The following is a 16,387-nucleotide window of genomic DNA, read 5'->3' on the forward strand; positions in this document are numbered from 1 at the left end:
GGGGTTTGAAAGACTTTATTGGACACCTTTGCTGGGTGCCGCAGCGTGTGAATCTAACAGCTCTGCGCAGCGTGGAGCGAGGCCGGGCTACTTGCTGTGAGCATCCGGCCAGCCGCAGGAACAGCCGTGGCCCACGGGCCCTCCGCCGGCTCTGCTGAAGGGCAGTGCTGGTTCCCGGCCGCGCTGGCACTTCGGAACGGGGTGAGGAGAAGTAGCGGAGGCATTTCTGTGTGTTAAGTGCGATGAGGTTCATCAAAACGCCTGGGAGGGCCTGACTTTGACAACAGCAGCGGGTGCACACATCGACATGCACGCGGCAGATACGATCTGCAGGAACGTAGCCACCAGCTCGCCCGCGCGGTCTGACCGGCTGCGCCTTCGACCTGAGGCACGGGGAGTCTCTGCCCTTCGAGAGAGAGCTTCTCCCTCCTTTTGTAGCTCTTTGTGCTGACCTCCTCGGGTTTTTCTCTTTCCTCATCACAGCGCTGCAGAGGCGGGTGAGACTCCTCGGGGTGGGCACGGTCCTGCACGCCTGTCCCGGCGAGCGAAGGCACGGAGCCAGGGCACGGAGCCAGGGCACGCAGCCGCTCAGGTCAGACAAGGAGGAGCTCCCCAACCACCCCGAGGACCAGGGAGGCAGCACAGGAGCAGGGCAGCTCGAGAGCTTCTTGTCTGTTCCTTCCTGCCCGGAGGAGAGGGGATGGGAAGACAGCCTGAGGAGCCGCGGCATTTGCTGCATCAGATGTCTTGGGGCACGAGACAAGGCAGGAAAAAGCTCTCGGGAGCCAGACAAGTGCAGACCCAGGGCTTGCTGAGGTTTGCGCTGCAGCATCCGCGGGTTTTGGTCCTGGCCCGGGAAAGGGATGCGCAATGCGAGACCAAAACACAGTGCTGAAGAAAGGAAACATTGTGGGAGGAGAGGGCGAGGATGTGGGACTAAGAGAAAACAGGGGGGAGGCACTTCAAAGGCAGGCAGGGTCGACCCGCTCCCCCCGCTGCAGTCTCATGCTCAGCAGGGGACGGAGGCAAGGCAGCTCCGGCAGGGAGAGTGGCAGAGGGAAGTGCTTTTCTTCTCACTTTGGCGTCAGAGCCTTCCCCTGGGTCGCAGGCGTCCCTTTGAAACCCTGCACCTCGCCTCTTCGCACCTGGGTGCGGGGTGAGGGCTGCCGGAACCCCATGCTGGCAGCACTCGGCCAGGCCCTGGGAACCAGTGCTGCCCGGCCCCTGCCCCACACCGAGGGCACGTGAGCGGGAGCAGCTGGGAGGGCAGCGAGGAAATGGGGAGCTCAGCCAGCCCCATAGGGTACCAGCAGCACCCATCTCCCTGCACCAAAACCTGGTGCTGTGGCTGGGGACATGTTGTGGGGCAGCGGCACGAGCAGGGCTCCAGGGGAGCTCCGAGTCCCCGAGGAAGCGAGGCCGTGCTTTGAGGCTGGCTCTTTTCCAAGGGAGGGCAGTGCCCGGCTCCGCAGAGGGGTTTGCAGGAGGAGGGATGGGGCCGGGGTCTGTGGTGCCCCCTCCATCGCAGCCGGGAGCACGGCCACGTGCAGATGAGCGTGGGAGTGGATGGGAGTTACGTTTGTGGGCGCTGTGAGGGAGAGGACGAGCGGTGGCGAGGAAGGCGGTGTGAGGAGGGAGGCAGGGGACAGTAAGGAGAATTTTCTTTCTGGGTCCTTGGCTTCTGCAAAGCAGGAGAGATGCCTGGTCAGCTGGGTTTGTTCTCAGGCCTGCGGGCAGTGAGTGCTGAAGAACTCCCGTCTCCGAAGCGGGGGGGGGGGGTCAGAAAGCCCCGATCTCCGTCGCCCAGGAGCGGCAGATCCTGGATGCCCCCACCCTGATCCCGGGTCCCTGCACGGCGGCGCCCAAGGCCCCAGGCGCCGCGTAAGCCGGCGGAACGGGGACGCCGGCGGAGGCCGGTGAGAAGAGGAAGGTGGCGATCTGGCTGCCCTTGGACGAGCCCTCTCTCAGCACGCCCGTCGGCGACGGCATCCTGGGCACGGCCGCGACGGCTGCGGAGGAGCCCGCGCCGCGGGCCCTGCGGCTGGAAGAGGCCATCCTGCCGGCCAGGAGGCTCCGGCGGGACGGCAGCATGTCGCCGGGGACGCGGCGAAGGGGAGCCGGCCTGACGGCGGGGCTCGGGTAAGCCAGGGAGGACGCAGTCACAACGAGCGGAGCGGGGGCGGCCTCCCGTCGCGGGACCTGCACGGGGCCGGCGGCGCCGTGGAGGAAGGACCAGGGCCACGTCTGGATGGGCAGCAGGGAGGTGGCCACCGGCGACGGCTCCATTTCAGCCACGTAATTATTCAGGTGGGAGAGGAGTCGCAGCCGGATGGGGTCGGCGGTGTTTTGTCCCTCGAGGACGCCCAGGTACCTGACCACTTCAGTGAGGCACTCGCGGAAGCCGATGCTCCTGTAATCGACAGCCAGAGCTCGGGCGTCTAAGAAGCCTGCAGGGAGAGGACACGGGTGACGGTAAGTCCAAGCGGCGTGCAGGAATGTGCCTTAGTCTCACTACCCTCTCTAATGCACTGTGTATTTCACTTGAGGCACTTTGCTGCCGGGTGATACGACTGAAGCAGACAGCCAAGTGGGTGTCCGAGAGGACTGGACGCTCGCATGCGTGAGAACAGCACCCGCGGTTATCTCGTCGGGGTAAAACTGCCAGGGTCATGAAGCCTCTTACTGCAGCATGTGAGATGAGTAAGAGGTTTCCTTAGCCATGCTCAGGAAGGAAATTTTTATTTTTTTTCTTTTGGGCTCTATCAGTTATTGTTGCTGGAAACATGCCTGCGGGCTGGACGTGCGCTGGGTGCCTCTTTCAGAGACCCCCCCGGGCCTGGCAGAGCAGCGGATGCGAGCCTCCTCGCACACCTCAGCACCACTTTCCTCTGCCTGGGTCCCAGTCATGTCTGGCTGCAGGACACAGGACAGAGACAGAAGCAGGACTACCGAGATGAGAAAGCTCCAAGCCACAAAAAGAAAAAAAAATAATAAAATGCAAACAACAGCTGATTTTTAAGCTTCTTCTCCCTGCTTGGAGCTTCATGAGGCGGTAAGCAATAAAGCAGAGAATGTCACAGCACGGCAAAGCACTGGACCACTTTGCTTGCCGGGGTCTCTCGGGACAATACGGCCCTTTGTTGCAGTGCAGTCAAACTGAATATCTAAACAAATGTTCCAGACCAAGTTACTGCTCTGAACCAAAGCCTGGATGCCAGCAATGTCTCCGGCAAGCCAAAAGTGGGTGGTAAGCAAGCCAGAGGCTTCTTTACTGGAGCTGTGATCTCCATCCTGTTAACTGGAACAGGACAGAGGGGCTGTACAGAGGTCTCGGTACAAATGAGACCTTTGTTGAATTTCGCACAGGCTCCCCCTCTCTTCTTATAACAACCGAGAGACAAAAAAAAAGAAAAAAAAAAAAAAAAAAAAAAGAACAGAAAGAGACAGAGAGGGAAAAAAGCCTTGTTTATTTGCAGAGTCCCCACGCAGAATTCAGCCCCTGCAGGAAATGTGTCCCAAGGAGGAGGCACAGACTTTAATGCTGTTTTTTTGGAAGCAGGCTCTGTTTTTGGGGAGGACTCAAACTCTCTGAAACTGCTCTGTCCGGGCAGCTCTTAGTGGGGTGAGCAACAGCGGCAGCAGCACCGTCCCCGTGGGTCTGTGGGGTGCGCCACCCGCTCTGCCAAAGCGTGCCCGTGGGATGCTGACCCACAGCTTCCAGACCAAAAAACCAGCAGGCTGGGAAGCGTTCATCTGCCCCCCAGGAAAAATATCTCCCTCGGGAAGGAGGCAAGGCTGCGTTTGTGCTGGTGCTGGCTGGTACCAGCAAGACACGGCAGCACCGAGACGTTCCTTGCCAAGGGGGAATTTCCCGGGATGTCACCTTCAGCTCCCCTACACGCTTGTAGGAGCGGTTCTTACCTGCTCCTCCGGTGGCATGAAGCATTTTTAAGTGATCTACTGTCATTTGTAGAATTTCTGCCTTCTCCAGCTTGGAAGAGCCCTGTGAGTTGGGAAAAAAGAAAAGAGCAGTTCTTCGTTTTGTGGTCAGGGCTCTGCGCCTCTCCGCAGCACCTTCCTGAAGCCCTGGAGCACTCAGACACCCAGATCTGGGCAGTGGCTCAGGTTTTTTTTTAATCAAGTGAGGAGAAAATGGAGCTCCTTCCCATGACCGCCCAATGCAAATCGAAAAATCCCCATTTCTGTGCCTCTTCCAAGCCGCGAAACGCTGCCTGGGTTGAATTTATCCTCCCTAGAGCTCCTGAATATCATTAGTACATTTGTTAATGGTGCTTCACCACCCAGTTCCACCGCCTGCTCGCTCCCTGAAGGGAGGATGACGAGGGAAAGGCAGCAGCGCTCCGAGGGCGCTGCCCTGCCCCGGCTCGGCACGCACCTGCTTCTCGAAGGCGGTGGGCACCAGGCGCCGCAGCTCCGACAGGCTGCTGTTGATGCGGTCGCGGCGCCGCTTCTCGATGATCTGCAGGAGGTTCCCGAGCAGGGAGAGGAAACCACGGTCACTCAGGGGACACCACACAGGTTTAAGCACGCACTAGGAGCTACGGCGGGTTGGGAGGCACCTTGAGGAGGGCCACGTAAGTAAATGTGCTGGGCGGAAAAGCCGGGCAAAGCCTTGGCTGGCTGGTGCGGCAGCACCGGGTGAAACCTCCCTCCTCCCTCTCAGCTCGGAGGCCAGACCTCTGCAGGGAACCCGCAGGCATCGAGGGAGTGTCCCGCAGGGGACAGCACAGAGCCCTGCAGCCCCGCCACGTCCCCAGGGCGAGGACGAGGACGCGAGGACGTGCCAGCAGCGCCGCGCACCGAGCCGAGCCCGCGGCGGGGAGGCACAGCGCAGCGCAGCCACCCCAGCCCTGGGGAACGGGACTCACCCCTCTGCGCTTCTTCCTGGCCTGTATCTGAGACGTCGTAGTGGGAGACACGGACCTGGACACATGGCTGCGAAGGAAGAAGAGGGAAGAGTTCCTTGCGCTAGCTGGAGAGAAACCTCGGTTGCACATATGCTTTACACACGTTTGCCATCTGCAGTTTTCCCCCCGGAATCATGTTTTCTGTGGTTCCCATCTCATTTTTACCCACAACACAGAGCTCAGCAATTAAGGACGGGGAGCCAAGCACAGTTCGAATCCCACTCTCCCCCCGGGAGGCTCCCCCCAGCCCGATTTCTGCACCAGACGGCCCATCTGCTACCAGGCACACATCTCCTTCGACCTCAGCCCGTGCCGGTGGCTCGGGGAGGCTGGAAAAGCAGCGATCCCAGCCCCGGAGTCACGGCCTCTTGTCTCCACGCGCAAACCTCCCGGCCTCGTGTCTGAGCCTGCCCTGTCTGCAGGGCTCCGCGTCTCGGAGCCGCGATAGCTCCCGAGGCACCTGAGCTCCCACCCAGGCGGCAGCCGGGGGCTGCTCGGGGTGAGGCTGGCGGCGGCGCTGATGTGGTTTCTGAGGGCTGCCCGAGGAGCCGGTTCACACCGCGCCGGTCCTGGGGTGGGCTGCGGCGTCCCGACGGCACGGACGCCCCGAGCCAGAGGGAAAGGAGCCCGGCGGCTGCGGGGGGAAGCCAGCAGGAGGTGACGGGACAGAGACCTGGCCCCCAGCCACGGGAACTGGGTCTGGCTCAGGGGGCAGGGACGGGCTGCGAAGGGCCCCACAAACCGTCCCGTGCTGGCCGGGTGCTGGTGAGGCTGAAACCACCAAGGGTCACCAAGAGAGCCCCATGCAGGGACGCTAAGGGACGGCCAGGCAGCACCCCACAGCCCCAACCTGAAGTACAGGGCTGGGAAGGGACACTCGGGTTCACCCCGCCAAGTCCGAGGAGCTTTCGGTTTGTGGAGCATTTTAACCACAGTCTGCTAAGGACGCTTCTGCAGAGACAGTGCTGCTTGCACAGCAAGCCAAGAACGAGACCGAACTCAGCCCGTTAAAAATACATTTTGTTGGGCCCGAGCGAGGTGCTTTCACAAGTGGTTTTGCACCAGCAGACCACGCAACACGCTCTGCACCCTGCTCCACTCAGCTCCGTGCATCGCCCTGTTCCAGCGTCTGCTGGGTGGGCTCTGGGCAGAGGTGCTGGCTGCCTTCGCAAGCCCCAACACGCACTGCCCGTGCACACAGAGGCACACACGATGAGCACGCATGGGGTGGGAACGGGCCCTGCACAGACGCTGCGACACGTGCAGGGGGTACTGAATTCGCCCGGCAGCGCAGGAATGCAGAGCGTGCACTCAAGGAGTCCGCAGCAGTGAATTTTGAAACCCTCTCTGCAGAGCTGTCCGAACGTGTTGCTCATGGGGAACTGCAGTTCCAGATGTGGAACTAGCAGACCTCACTTACTGCGAAATACATTTTTAAAATATGTTTGACTGACAGATGTGAACCAGAGTTGATACTGAGACTAAATTCTCTGATGGTTAAAACTTCTGCCTTGCTGCTTGTTTGGTTTTGTAATTTACAGCACTGTTCTTTTGACTGCTTATTTGAAACAAAAAGAGAAAGAAAAAAAAAAAAGGAAAAAGAAAAAAAAAACAACCCAAGTAGTATCTTGCACTTCTGCAGTGACCCCGGAGCCTAAACTCACTGCACGCACAGTGAACCGTGGCTCACACCCGCAGTGACTCATCCCCGCTGTACGGGGAACTGGTTTGCCCGAACCACACAAACGATCGGTGATGGAGCTGGGAACCCCATCCAGACGCTGGCTCCCTCCCTCGGCCCTACTCGCCAGACCTCCCTCCCCACCTGGAAGTGTTTCATTTCGCCTGAGCCTCACGTCCCACGCAGGGCTGCATCGCTCCGCGCGCAGACCCAGCAGGGCAGGAGGGGTTCTTTCTGCCATGTGTTTGCGTGACATGAGCCACAATGCAAACGTACACAAATACCACCACACTGCAGCACTGCCTGCCTCTAAGGCTGACTCGAGAAGATGAACAGATGAGCAGCAACAGAGAGAGATCAAAAATTCACTGTTACTGCTCACCGAATTAAAGCATTATAGAAATTCCTCTGTTTTTGCCCAGCGGGGTACTACAGACTCAGGGTGCCGCAGCGATGCGAAGCGATGGGATGTCTTCCATGTGCACCAGGAAGGCAGGTTAAATATTGATGCACTTGGAAACTGCGAGGGGTCAGTGAACTCCTGCAGGGTACGGGTGTCAGGCGTGCCCGGCTCTGCCTGGGACCGCGTTGGTGTGAGTGAGTTTGGTCCCTTGAGAACCTGGGCTTGGCACCGGGCAGGGCGACTCCTCTGCCGGGGACAGCGGGCAGCAAAGGGGAATTAATTCATCCGGAGCCCTGCTGGACGCGGCAGGGGGCACTTGGCTACTGAAACAAGAGCTCAGAAGCCGCTGAATTTTGGACGGGGACAAATGACCGAGCCCTTCCTTCATCCCAGCTAGGGGATGGGGGCGGCAGCTCGGGGGCTGGTGGGACCGGGGTCCGCGGGGAGCCCCGCTCAGAGGGCGAGGGGAGCCGGGCACCCCCGGTGAAGGGGTGCCGGGAACCGGGCACCCCCCGCGGCCCCGAGCAGCAGAGGAGAATTAGGACGGCACCAGCCGGGGAAGCGCTCCCAGCGCGAAGCCGCCCCCGCTCCCTCCACGTCCCCCGGGCGCCTTCGGGTCCCCGGGCAGCGCTGGGGGCTCGGCCGAGCCGGGGGCTCCCCCCGCCGTGCGGCAGCGGCGTCTCCGCTGGAGCCCCCCGACCGATCCCGAGCCCCAGCCCCGTCGGCTCGATGTCCCCCAATCCCCTCGCCCCGTCCCCGCGCCCCCCGGGGCAGCCCCCACCTGTACTCCTCCTCCTTGCCCACGTCGATGGTGCCGTCCGACTCCGTGTCCGAGGAGCTCTCCTCGCACAGCCGCTTCATCCTGGCCGGGCTGCCCCGAGGGGCTGGGGGTGGTGTTGGCGGGGGGGGCTCGGATCGGATCGGATCGGCTCTGCCCGGCCCGGCCCGGCTCGTCCCGGCTCTGCTCGGCGGCCCCACGCGTGTCCCGCAGCCCTCGTGTCCGCGCCGTCCCGGTGCGGGGATCGCTCCGAGCGGCTCCCCCGGTGCGTGCCGGGCTCGGGGCGGCTCCTCCCCTGCGCTCTGCCTCTCACACCCCCGGCTCTGCCTCGCTCTGCTGCCGGCACGTCCCCAGCCTCCTGGTTAATGGGTTAATGAGACATCTCCCAGGAGTGACGGATTACGCGGCCGCGCCGGCGCTCCCAGGTTCCCAGGCCCCCCCGCACCCCCCTCCGCTCGCTGCTCGCCCTCCGGAGCCTTCCTGTAAAAGGCCGGGGCTGTGTGAACCGCCCCGTGGCCCCCTCTGCCCGCCGCCCCCCTCCCCACGGCCCCCCTTCCACCCGCCGCACGTTGGCCTCAGCCCCAGTTTAAAGGGACCAGTGACCTCACTGGCAACAGAAAACCGTGGGAAAGAGATGGGACTGATAAAGCCCGGAGTTGTTTCAGGGAAAAATCAACATCCAGCCCCACACGCACACACATGTCTGCCCGGCTCTGCGCGGCGCAGCCACTTCGGGAGCCTCGTGATTCAGATGGAAACCAGCTCGCTGCGAGCGCCGAGCTGTTTGAGGACGCCGCTCCGAGGGCCCTCGCCTGGGATTCATCACGGGCAGCGGCCGAGGGCCGGGAGGGCAGCGGTGGCACCGCGCTCCGAGGCATCGGGATGAGCCCGGCACCCCGGCACTGCTCCGTGGTGGTCCCCAGCGAGGACCCCTGCCACGCTCCCGCAGCCTTGGAGCATCTTCAAGTGCTCGTGGCACTGCCAGGGCATCCTAGACCTAACCCGTAAAACAAACCGACCAAAGCCCAGCTTTAGGTTTTATGAGGCTAGGATGAATTGCTGGTTTCTGTCTCGTCCCACAGCGCGGGAAACTTTGACCCGCAGCCCGGCACCTGGAGAGCATCCCGCTTCCCCTGAGCTTGCGGGGAGGAGGTAGGAGGCTGCTCGTCAGACCCTGCGCAGCTAAAATCCCCCAAGGCACCGAAAACGTGCGCATGTGGGAGAGAGAGCGGGGCGGGGGGAGAGAGCCGAGGTGGAGGTTCACAGTACAAAAATAACGCCTTTTATTTTGAAAAAAAATAATCGGCGCTGAGATCTGGCAGCACGTGGGTTTCCCAAAGCCTCTTGCAAAGACCGTGGCGGCGATAACAGCGCGTCGCCGCTCGGGCCAGCCAAGCCGCCCGCCGCCCGTCTCCCGTGCGCGGAGGCGCCTCGCCGCACGCTCCCTATCTGCCGCAGCCATCTCGGCCGGCTCACCCGCACCGCACGCGGTCCCCAGCACCTCTCCACCTCTCCAGCAGCTCCCTCGGAAGCCGAATGCCCTCGCCTGTCCCAGCAGGAGGGCAGAGAACGGAAGAGACGGAACCGAGGCGTCCTCCCTCCCAACCCGAAACCGAGCCGAACCAGCTGGCCGGTGAAAGGCTGACGTCTCCGAAGTGTTTGTAAACTGAAAGAATTAAAAGAAAACATTTGCTTTAAGTTATAACACATTGTTTCTACAATTCTGATGTTTTGTTGTAATTTTCACCATTGAAATTGATCGAGAAACCGAGCTGTTAGGAGCCTGCATTTCAAAATTAGAAGTGACTTTGAACCAGCAGAATTAGAACCGTATTATTCTGGCAATTTTGAGACCCACTCCCCCTCCCTTCCCAAAGTGATTTCGGTTAAAAATACATACATCTCCAAACTAAACTTCCCATAAACATGTGTTTTTGAGAGATTAATACTCTTTCCACTGATAAAACCATTTAAATGGGATCCAGAGATTGGTTATTTCAGGCTCTTGCTCATATCACACTGAGCCTGAACCGAGCGGAGCCCAGACCTGCCACGGAGGAACACTTTTCTTCTCCATTAGAAAGGAATTCACTGTCCAGACTCCGTCTTTTCTGGGCCTTGTCTAAGCATCATTATCTGGGTTCAATTGAAGTGTAATTGGCAACATGTTTTTCTAGGATTACACTTCATTATGAACAGAGCGGGGGCCCTGAAACCCACTTCTCCTGTAATTGGATCCGTTTTCCAGCCTGTGCTCCTGGAGAGCCGTTTATAATCGCCCCCAGCGAGCCCTGGGGGATGGCGAGAGCCATCTGAGCCACCCCAGGAGCAGCCCGGTGGGAGCGGGCCGAGACCCCTCACGGGTCAGTTCAGTGGAGACGACAGGGGAGGATTAAACGGGCTTAGCTGCGTGCTGGGGAAGCCAGGCTGCAGTCAGCATCGCCCAGCTGTCTGGCAGGGGAGAGCCCACAGACGTGTCCCACCGTGGCCAAGGGGGACGCAGGATTTGGGGGAGATGTGCCCCCACGGGGACGGCGTGGGAACGGGGCCTCTGCCCTGCCCTCCTCCCTCCGAGCGCCGTGCAAGCCGCTGCACGGTACGTTGTCTTTACATTCTCTTGCGGTGGCAAAGCCTGGCCCCAAGCACAGGCACAGCCAGCGGGTGGCCAACCCCTGCCCACGGCCACTTTGCTCTTCCCCGGGGAGCTACGTGCTCGGCCAAGCCAAGCCAGGGAATTACCAGCGGGAATCTCTCCCCTAGCCCTGCGTTATCAGCCCTGGGCCAGCATTCAGGGCTCCTTCCCCTCCTGCACGGTCTCTGGGAGCTCAGCAAGCATCGCTGCGGTGCCTGGCCCTGTCCCGGGACCCCAGGAGAGCCCCCAGGACTCTGGCGGTGGGTGAGAGCCGCCCCCCCTGCGGCTGGCTGCGCCTCGGCGAGGTGGGAGCAGCTTCCAGAGGACGGGTGTCACGAGGACGGGGCTAAGCCATCCATCACACCCAGCACTAATTGGCTACCCGGCTTCAGAGGCCAAGGAATAAGTGAGCTGCGAAGATTGATGTCCCTTCTCTGCAGCAGACAGAGCTCCCCGGGCCAGGGCTGCGGGTGGATCCCTGCCAGGGACCCGGGGCTGCCCAGCTCTGCCCGCGCCAGCTCCCGTCGGGGGGCGCGGGGCTGCAGCCCCCAGGCCGGCGGGGGGCTGCGGGTCAGCCCGGCCACCCACCCCCGTGCGGGGACCGCGTCCCCTCCCTCCCCTCCCTCCTCCTCAGCTCTGGGAAATGTCCCCGGAGAGCGGCCAGCTGTGAAAAGCTGCAGCAGCTGGAATGTGGGAGGGAGGGCAAGGCTTCTGCAGAGCCAGAGGCGGCGAGGAGCAGGACGTATCTGTTACCTCCCGGTGAACTGACACCTCTGCTTTAACCCCGTGCGTGCCTGGAATGCCCTGTCCGCACGTCTTCAGTCAACATCACCTCCTAACCTCAGGTCCCACCGCTGGCTGCCAGACCCACAGCTGTAATTTCAAAAGCAGAGGCCTCGCAGGGATGCTGGCCGGGATTCCTGGCTGCAGCGCTGCGGACGGGGCCGTCTTGTTCTGTGGCTAAGCAGAGGGATTCATCACATCACGGGCAGGAGAAACACGCAGGGCTTTCGGGAGGTGATTTGGGATGAAAGCATGTAGGTATGAATACGGTATCACCTCGTGCTTTGTCAGATGTGGAGCGCTGCCAGGAGAGGATTGTTTGCCGTGGCTGCGCTCCAAGCCAGAGGCACTACAATTGTTCGCCCCCCCCCCCAACTTCCCCAGCCCACGCAATTCAGAGCCGGCCCAGCCGACTGCTAGGGGCAGTCCAGGGGAGGGAAAAACAACATTTTCCCACAAACCCGCGGCCTCACCCTTCCCCAGGCAGGGACAGGGCAGATCCTGGATCTGCTCAGGGCCCGGCAGAGGCTCGGTGCTGCCCTCGCCGCCCCGGCACGGCCGTCTGCGTCCTCACGCCTACTGCCCCGCGGCGGGTCTGTGCCTGGCCAGGAATGCTGCCGGGCCTGGGGGAGCCCTGCCCGGCCTGGGGAGCCCGGCAAGCCCCATGGGACATGGCCACGAGGCTGCACCTGCCGGGCTGGCAACCGGGGCAATGCCCTCTGCAGGGGCTTCAGCCCCAAGTTGCTGCCTGCCCCCTGAGCCCATGCCCGGGGCACGCAGCCGAGTGCCCGATGTGCGGTGGCTCTGCCACCACGTCCACGGGTCGGCAGGGCTGGGGGTGGTCTGGGGACAGGACCTCATTCTTGTTCCAGAATAAGCGCATCCTGTTGGGGAGAATATCAGGCATTTTAGTCCTGACCGCCCTTCTGATGCCTCAGTTTCCCCACCCGTAATGATGCTATTGCACCAGGCACGCACTTCACGGCGAAGCAGCAATGGGTGACAATTAATATTGCAGCAAACCTGCTGACAGCCGGGGTCATTGGCTCACCCAGAAACCCAAGCCGAGGTCAGGGTTACACAGACAGGGCCCCAAAAATTACTGTGTAGACACAGGTCTGGAAAGAACGGTGTGGACACGGTGGGGGGCGGCGGTGCGGGGTGGTCTGCGTGGCCACGACAGCCCTGGGGGTGCGATGGGTTCCCTGGCTGCCGGCTGCTGCCTGCGCCAGTCCCGTCCCCGGGTGCTGGAAGGACACGGGTGGCCTCAGGGCTGCACCCGTGCTAAAGCAACAACAGGAGCTGGGATGGGAAAACCAGCCCCCGGTGAAGCTGGGCCCTGGCCTTCCCCTGGGGCCAGTCCCCAGGGCCCCGGGGAACACAATGCCTTTGTTTGTGACTTGGCCTGCACTGGGAGCCCTTCCCTCGCTCAGCCCCAAAAACACCAACCCTTCAAAAGGCCTGGTCCCCCTCCCTCCCCCCAGCAATGCTAATGTGCCAGGCCTCTTCTCATGAACCCTGGGAGAGATCAGGCTGGTAGACAGTTTCACCACTTGTTAAATGTGTGTTTAGCGATCTTGTGAGTAGACAAGAACAAATACAAACAAGCCGGGCTGGAGAGCCCCTGCCCCTCCGCCCTGCCTGGAACGCACCAGCCCAGAGCCTTTCTTCTCTAACCACTTCAAACTTTCATTTCTTCTGAAGCCACAACAAGGCACACTTTGTAAAGCAAATGAGTAAACAGCAACTTTCAGCTTAAAAGGAAAACAAGGGGGAGGGACTGTTTTTAATTACTGGATTTTTAAAAGGGCTTTATTCGGTTAATTGCTTTCTGTTGTAAAATGTTCTTCTGCGCACAGCCCTGGTTCTAGCTGCATTGCTGCTGGCCAGATGGCATTGCAGAGGTAATGACAGCATGTGCGTTCACTGCTTGGGTACACAAGTGCCTTTAACATTCACAGACATCCCCCCAAGCCCTCCCGGCCTCATGGAAATGACACGAGGCACCAAGTTTTGCTCAGACATGACCAGTGGTTTGGCGTGTCCGACTCACGGCACTTCCAAAGGACCGGAGGAAGAGCAATCGGCACGCACAGAAAAGCCTCTGCAGCATTTCAAGTCGAGTTCCCCAAAGGGCTAATTGCTGTTGATCGTCTTGGCTGCGGCGCGTTACCTTCCTCGGCTGGGGTAATAACTGCTGTTCGTGCGAGGTGCTGTGCTCGGCTCGGTCCTGCCCGACAGGGCGCCTGGCTTCCCGAGCAGGGGAGCGACAGCGCTGCGCCGTCTGGCACGGCACCAGCGTGCGTGTAGGCATGTGAGCACAGCCGCGTGCGTGCGCCTCGGTGCAGCAGCGCGGAACGGGTTCCAACTGTACCCCTGCTGATCACAACCATCTTGGAAGATACCCCGAGTCCCTGTGGAGACAGGGGGATTAAAAATAGAGAGCCAGCTAAGAGGTGCACGAAAGGACCTTGAGCGGGAACACCGCCAGCGCAGAGCTGTGAAGCTGTCGCTGTGCTGGGGACAGATGGCACGGGGACGGGACGGGAGCGGAGGCAGCGGGAGCCTCGTCTGCAGTTGGCTCAGCATCAGGCGGGGAAGAGCAAGGAAAGGAAATGGAGCAGGAACAGCCTTGGGCTCCGCACGCGTGGAGCTGCCAGGGCACCCCGTGGCTCTCCCTGCAGCCTGTGAGCTGCAGGGCTTTGCAGGAGGCCCCAGCCAGCGGGTGCCTCCCGGGGGGCTCAGCGCCGGTGCTGAGGAAGGTGGAGGCAGGCTGGTGGTCAGACACGGAGCTCACAGGCATGTGGGCGCTCTCCTGCCTTCTAACCTGAAAAACAGCACGAGGGAGTGTGCACGTGTGGGGCAGCGAGGCTGCAGAGATGACAGGGACGGGGCTCAGCCCCTGCTCCTCCACACCCTGGCAGCTGCTGGCTCAACCAAGGCAAGCTCGGAGCACAGCAACGGGGAAGGGCATGACTGAGGGGGCTTTCCAGCACCACCATCCTTCAGCCACAGGGGCCACAGGGTTGGGGATTGCAGAATTCAGGGCAGAGGCCCCTGGGGGAAGCCGCTGCACTACCGCTCCCTGCAGCCCTGCGAGCTCACGGCTCTCCTGCCTCAGCATCCCCCCTAACCTGCAGTGCTTCCAGCGTGGCTGCTTTGAACAGGCCATCTCCTTCCCCAAACCGACCACAGGCAAGGACATCAACTGCAGAGCGGGGCAGGAGGGAAGCACCCAGCCTCGCTTAGAGGCTCCCAGGAGCAGCGGCGGCAGCTGAGCGTGCGGGGAGCTCGCCGTGCCCGCGGCAGCTTTCCTGCCACGGAGAGCTTTTCCTGAGCCTGCCGCGGCGGGTGGGTCTGTTCCTGCCAGCAGCCAGCAGCTGGTGATGAATGCTCACTTTCTCTAATTGAATAGCAGGAAGTTAAATCTTGTTTCTTTGCCTTTCAGGCTGTCAGCTGGAACAATTGCCCACCTGTGGCACCACCCCGGGGATATAAATAAGGAACAAAACACAATGCTGCCAGAGGAATGGACTGCGTTCCCAGATCTCCTGATACTCTGTGCCATATTGTGTGCCCACATGAGAGAGGGAGAGAGGGATCCGCAGGCAGCCGCGCAGGCAGGGCTGTGGGAACGGGCTCGGGGTGTTGGGAGCGAACGCGCAGAAGGCACGCACAGAATGCAGCTGTGGCATGCCAGAAGGTGTGTGCACGAGCAAGCGTGTGCACAGGGGTTTGTGCACAGCTATCTAAGTACTCATGGGTCAGGACAACCACCAGAGATCCACTACCAGGCCAAAATCCCCTGCAGCAGCTGGGGTGGCTGCTGCTCCCGTCCTGCACGCCGAGCTCGTCCTGCAGCTGCTCTGCATCCCCGGCACCAGGCGCAGAGGCGAGGGCGTGCTGGGGGCTGCCCCGTGTGCTCGCTTTCCCGTTTCACCAAGCGCTCTGCCAAGCAGGCTGCAGAGCCGAGCGCTCCTTCCCGCAGCCGCGCTTTCCCTCGCCGCCACCCAGTGTGCTTCCCCGCCACCTCCTGCACTCGCACCATCAGTTCACAGCCGGGCCCCGCTCTCCGGGATGCTCCCGAGGCGGCCGCGGCAGCTGGGCCGAGCCTGGCGGTCACACACAGCTGGAGGGAGCCCGGCTGGGGGCGAGGATGGAGGAACCACCGTGCTGCAGACCCTCCGTGCACAGCAGGAGAGGGGGGGGGAGCACGTCTGGGAGGGCAGCGGGGAGACACCGGCACACACACACACACACACACAGGCCGACATTGTTGCCGTGAGAGGAAATTATTAATTTGCTGGGAATAAAGTCGGCATCGAGTCAAAAAAACCCATCCTCCCGGAGCGCCGGAGAAAAGCCTCTCCTCCCTCCCCCTCGCGCCCTCCCTGCGAGCGGCCCTGTCGCCTTTGTACTGCGAGACAGGCCCGACACAAGGGCGTCTGTCTGGGCACCACGTCCCCACGCCGGGATGAAACGCGGCCCGGGCTTCACCCAGACACGCCGAGGGCCCTCGCTCCCCCCGCGGGCTCGGGGCGCCCTGACCCGTGCTCCTGCCTCCCCGGCCCCGCGGCAGGGGGACGCGGCCGCGGCCCCCTCGCAGACAGCCCGCTGCCCGCCAGCCCTTTGTCAGTCGCTGTGGTAACAGCCGGGGCACAAATGCCGCTTCCCTGTTTGTTTTCCCCCTGCCTCCGTGGCGGGGGCGGCCGCAGCCTCCCTCCCTCCGGCTCCCCGAGCGGGAGCCGGGGTATTCAGGGCTCAGCAGCCTGAATGAAGCCAGATCCCTGGACGCATTCCTGTGGTTTTTTTTTTTTTTCTTCCTTTTTTCTCTTTATTCCTCCCTCCCCCCCCCCCCCTTCTTCTCCCTCGCTTGGCACAAGCTAAAGGATTCAAAAGGAAGCCAGGCTTGGCAGACACAGGGGGAGGAGGGAGTGGGGAGATGAAAGAAGGCCTCTCTCCAGCTTTCTCTTCCAGTTCCCACACTCAGCCCGGCGCAGAGCGCTCCTAATGATTCCCAGCCGCACCTGGAGGAGGCCGCCTGGCCGCCGAGGAAGCGGGGGCCTATTTATACAGCCAGCAGGAAAGGCCCCCAGCACCCCAGCCATGCTGTTTGGTGGCCCTGCAGCCCCGCAGCCCCACGGCCTGGCCACCCCGGGCTGCTCGGTGCCCGACACGGCCA

The 16,387-nt window shown here is 61.7% G+C and overlaps 1 protein-coding gene across 1 annotated transcript; it reads right to left on the reverse strand.

The window, feature by feature from the left end:
* HEYL (hes related family bHLH transcription factor with YRPW motif like) lies at positions 1–8,215 on the reverse strand. The gene is made up of 5 exons (XM_032202444.1): positions 7,794–8,215; positions 4,890–4,956; positions 4,397–4,480; positions 3,922–4,003; positions 1–2,447 (listed from the first exon to the last, which is right to left on the reverse strand). Exons 1-5 carry the CDS (start codon positions 7,871–7,873, stop codon positions 1,780–1,782), a joined length of 981 nt encoding a protein of 326 aa, XP_032058335.1. The 5' UTR covers positions 7,874–8,215; the 3' UTR covers positions 1–1,779.
* Positions 8,216–16,387: the final 8,172 nt, after the last annotated feature.

The sequence above is a fragment of the Aythya fuligula genome, chromosome 23 (assembly GCF_009819795.1).
Source record: "Aythya fuligula isolate bAytFul2 chromosome 23, bAytFul2.pri, whole genome shotgun sequence".
NCBI classification, from domain to species: Eukaryota; Metazoa; Chordata; class Aves; order Anseriformes; family Anatidae; genus Aythya; species Aythya fuligula.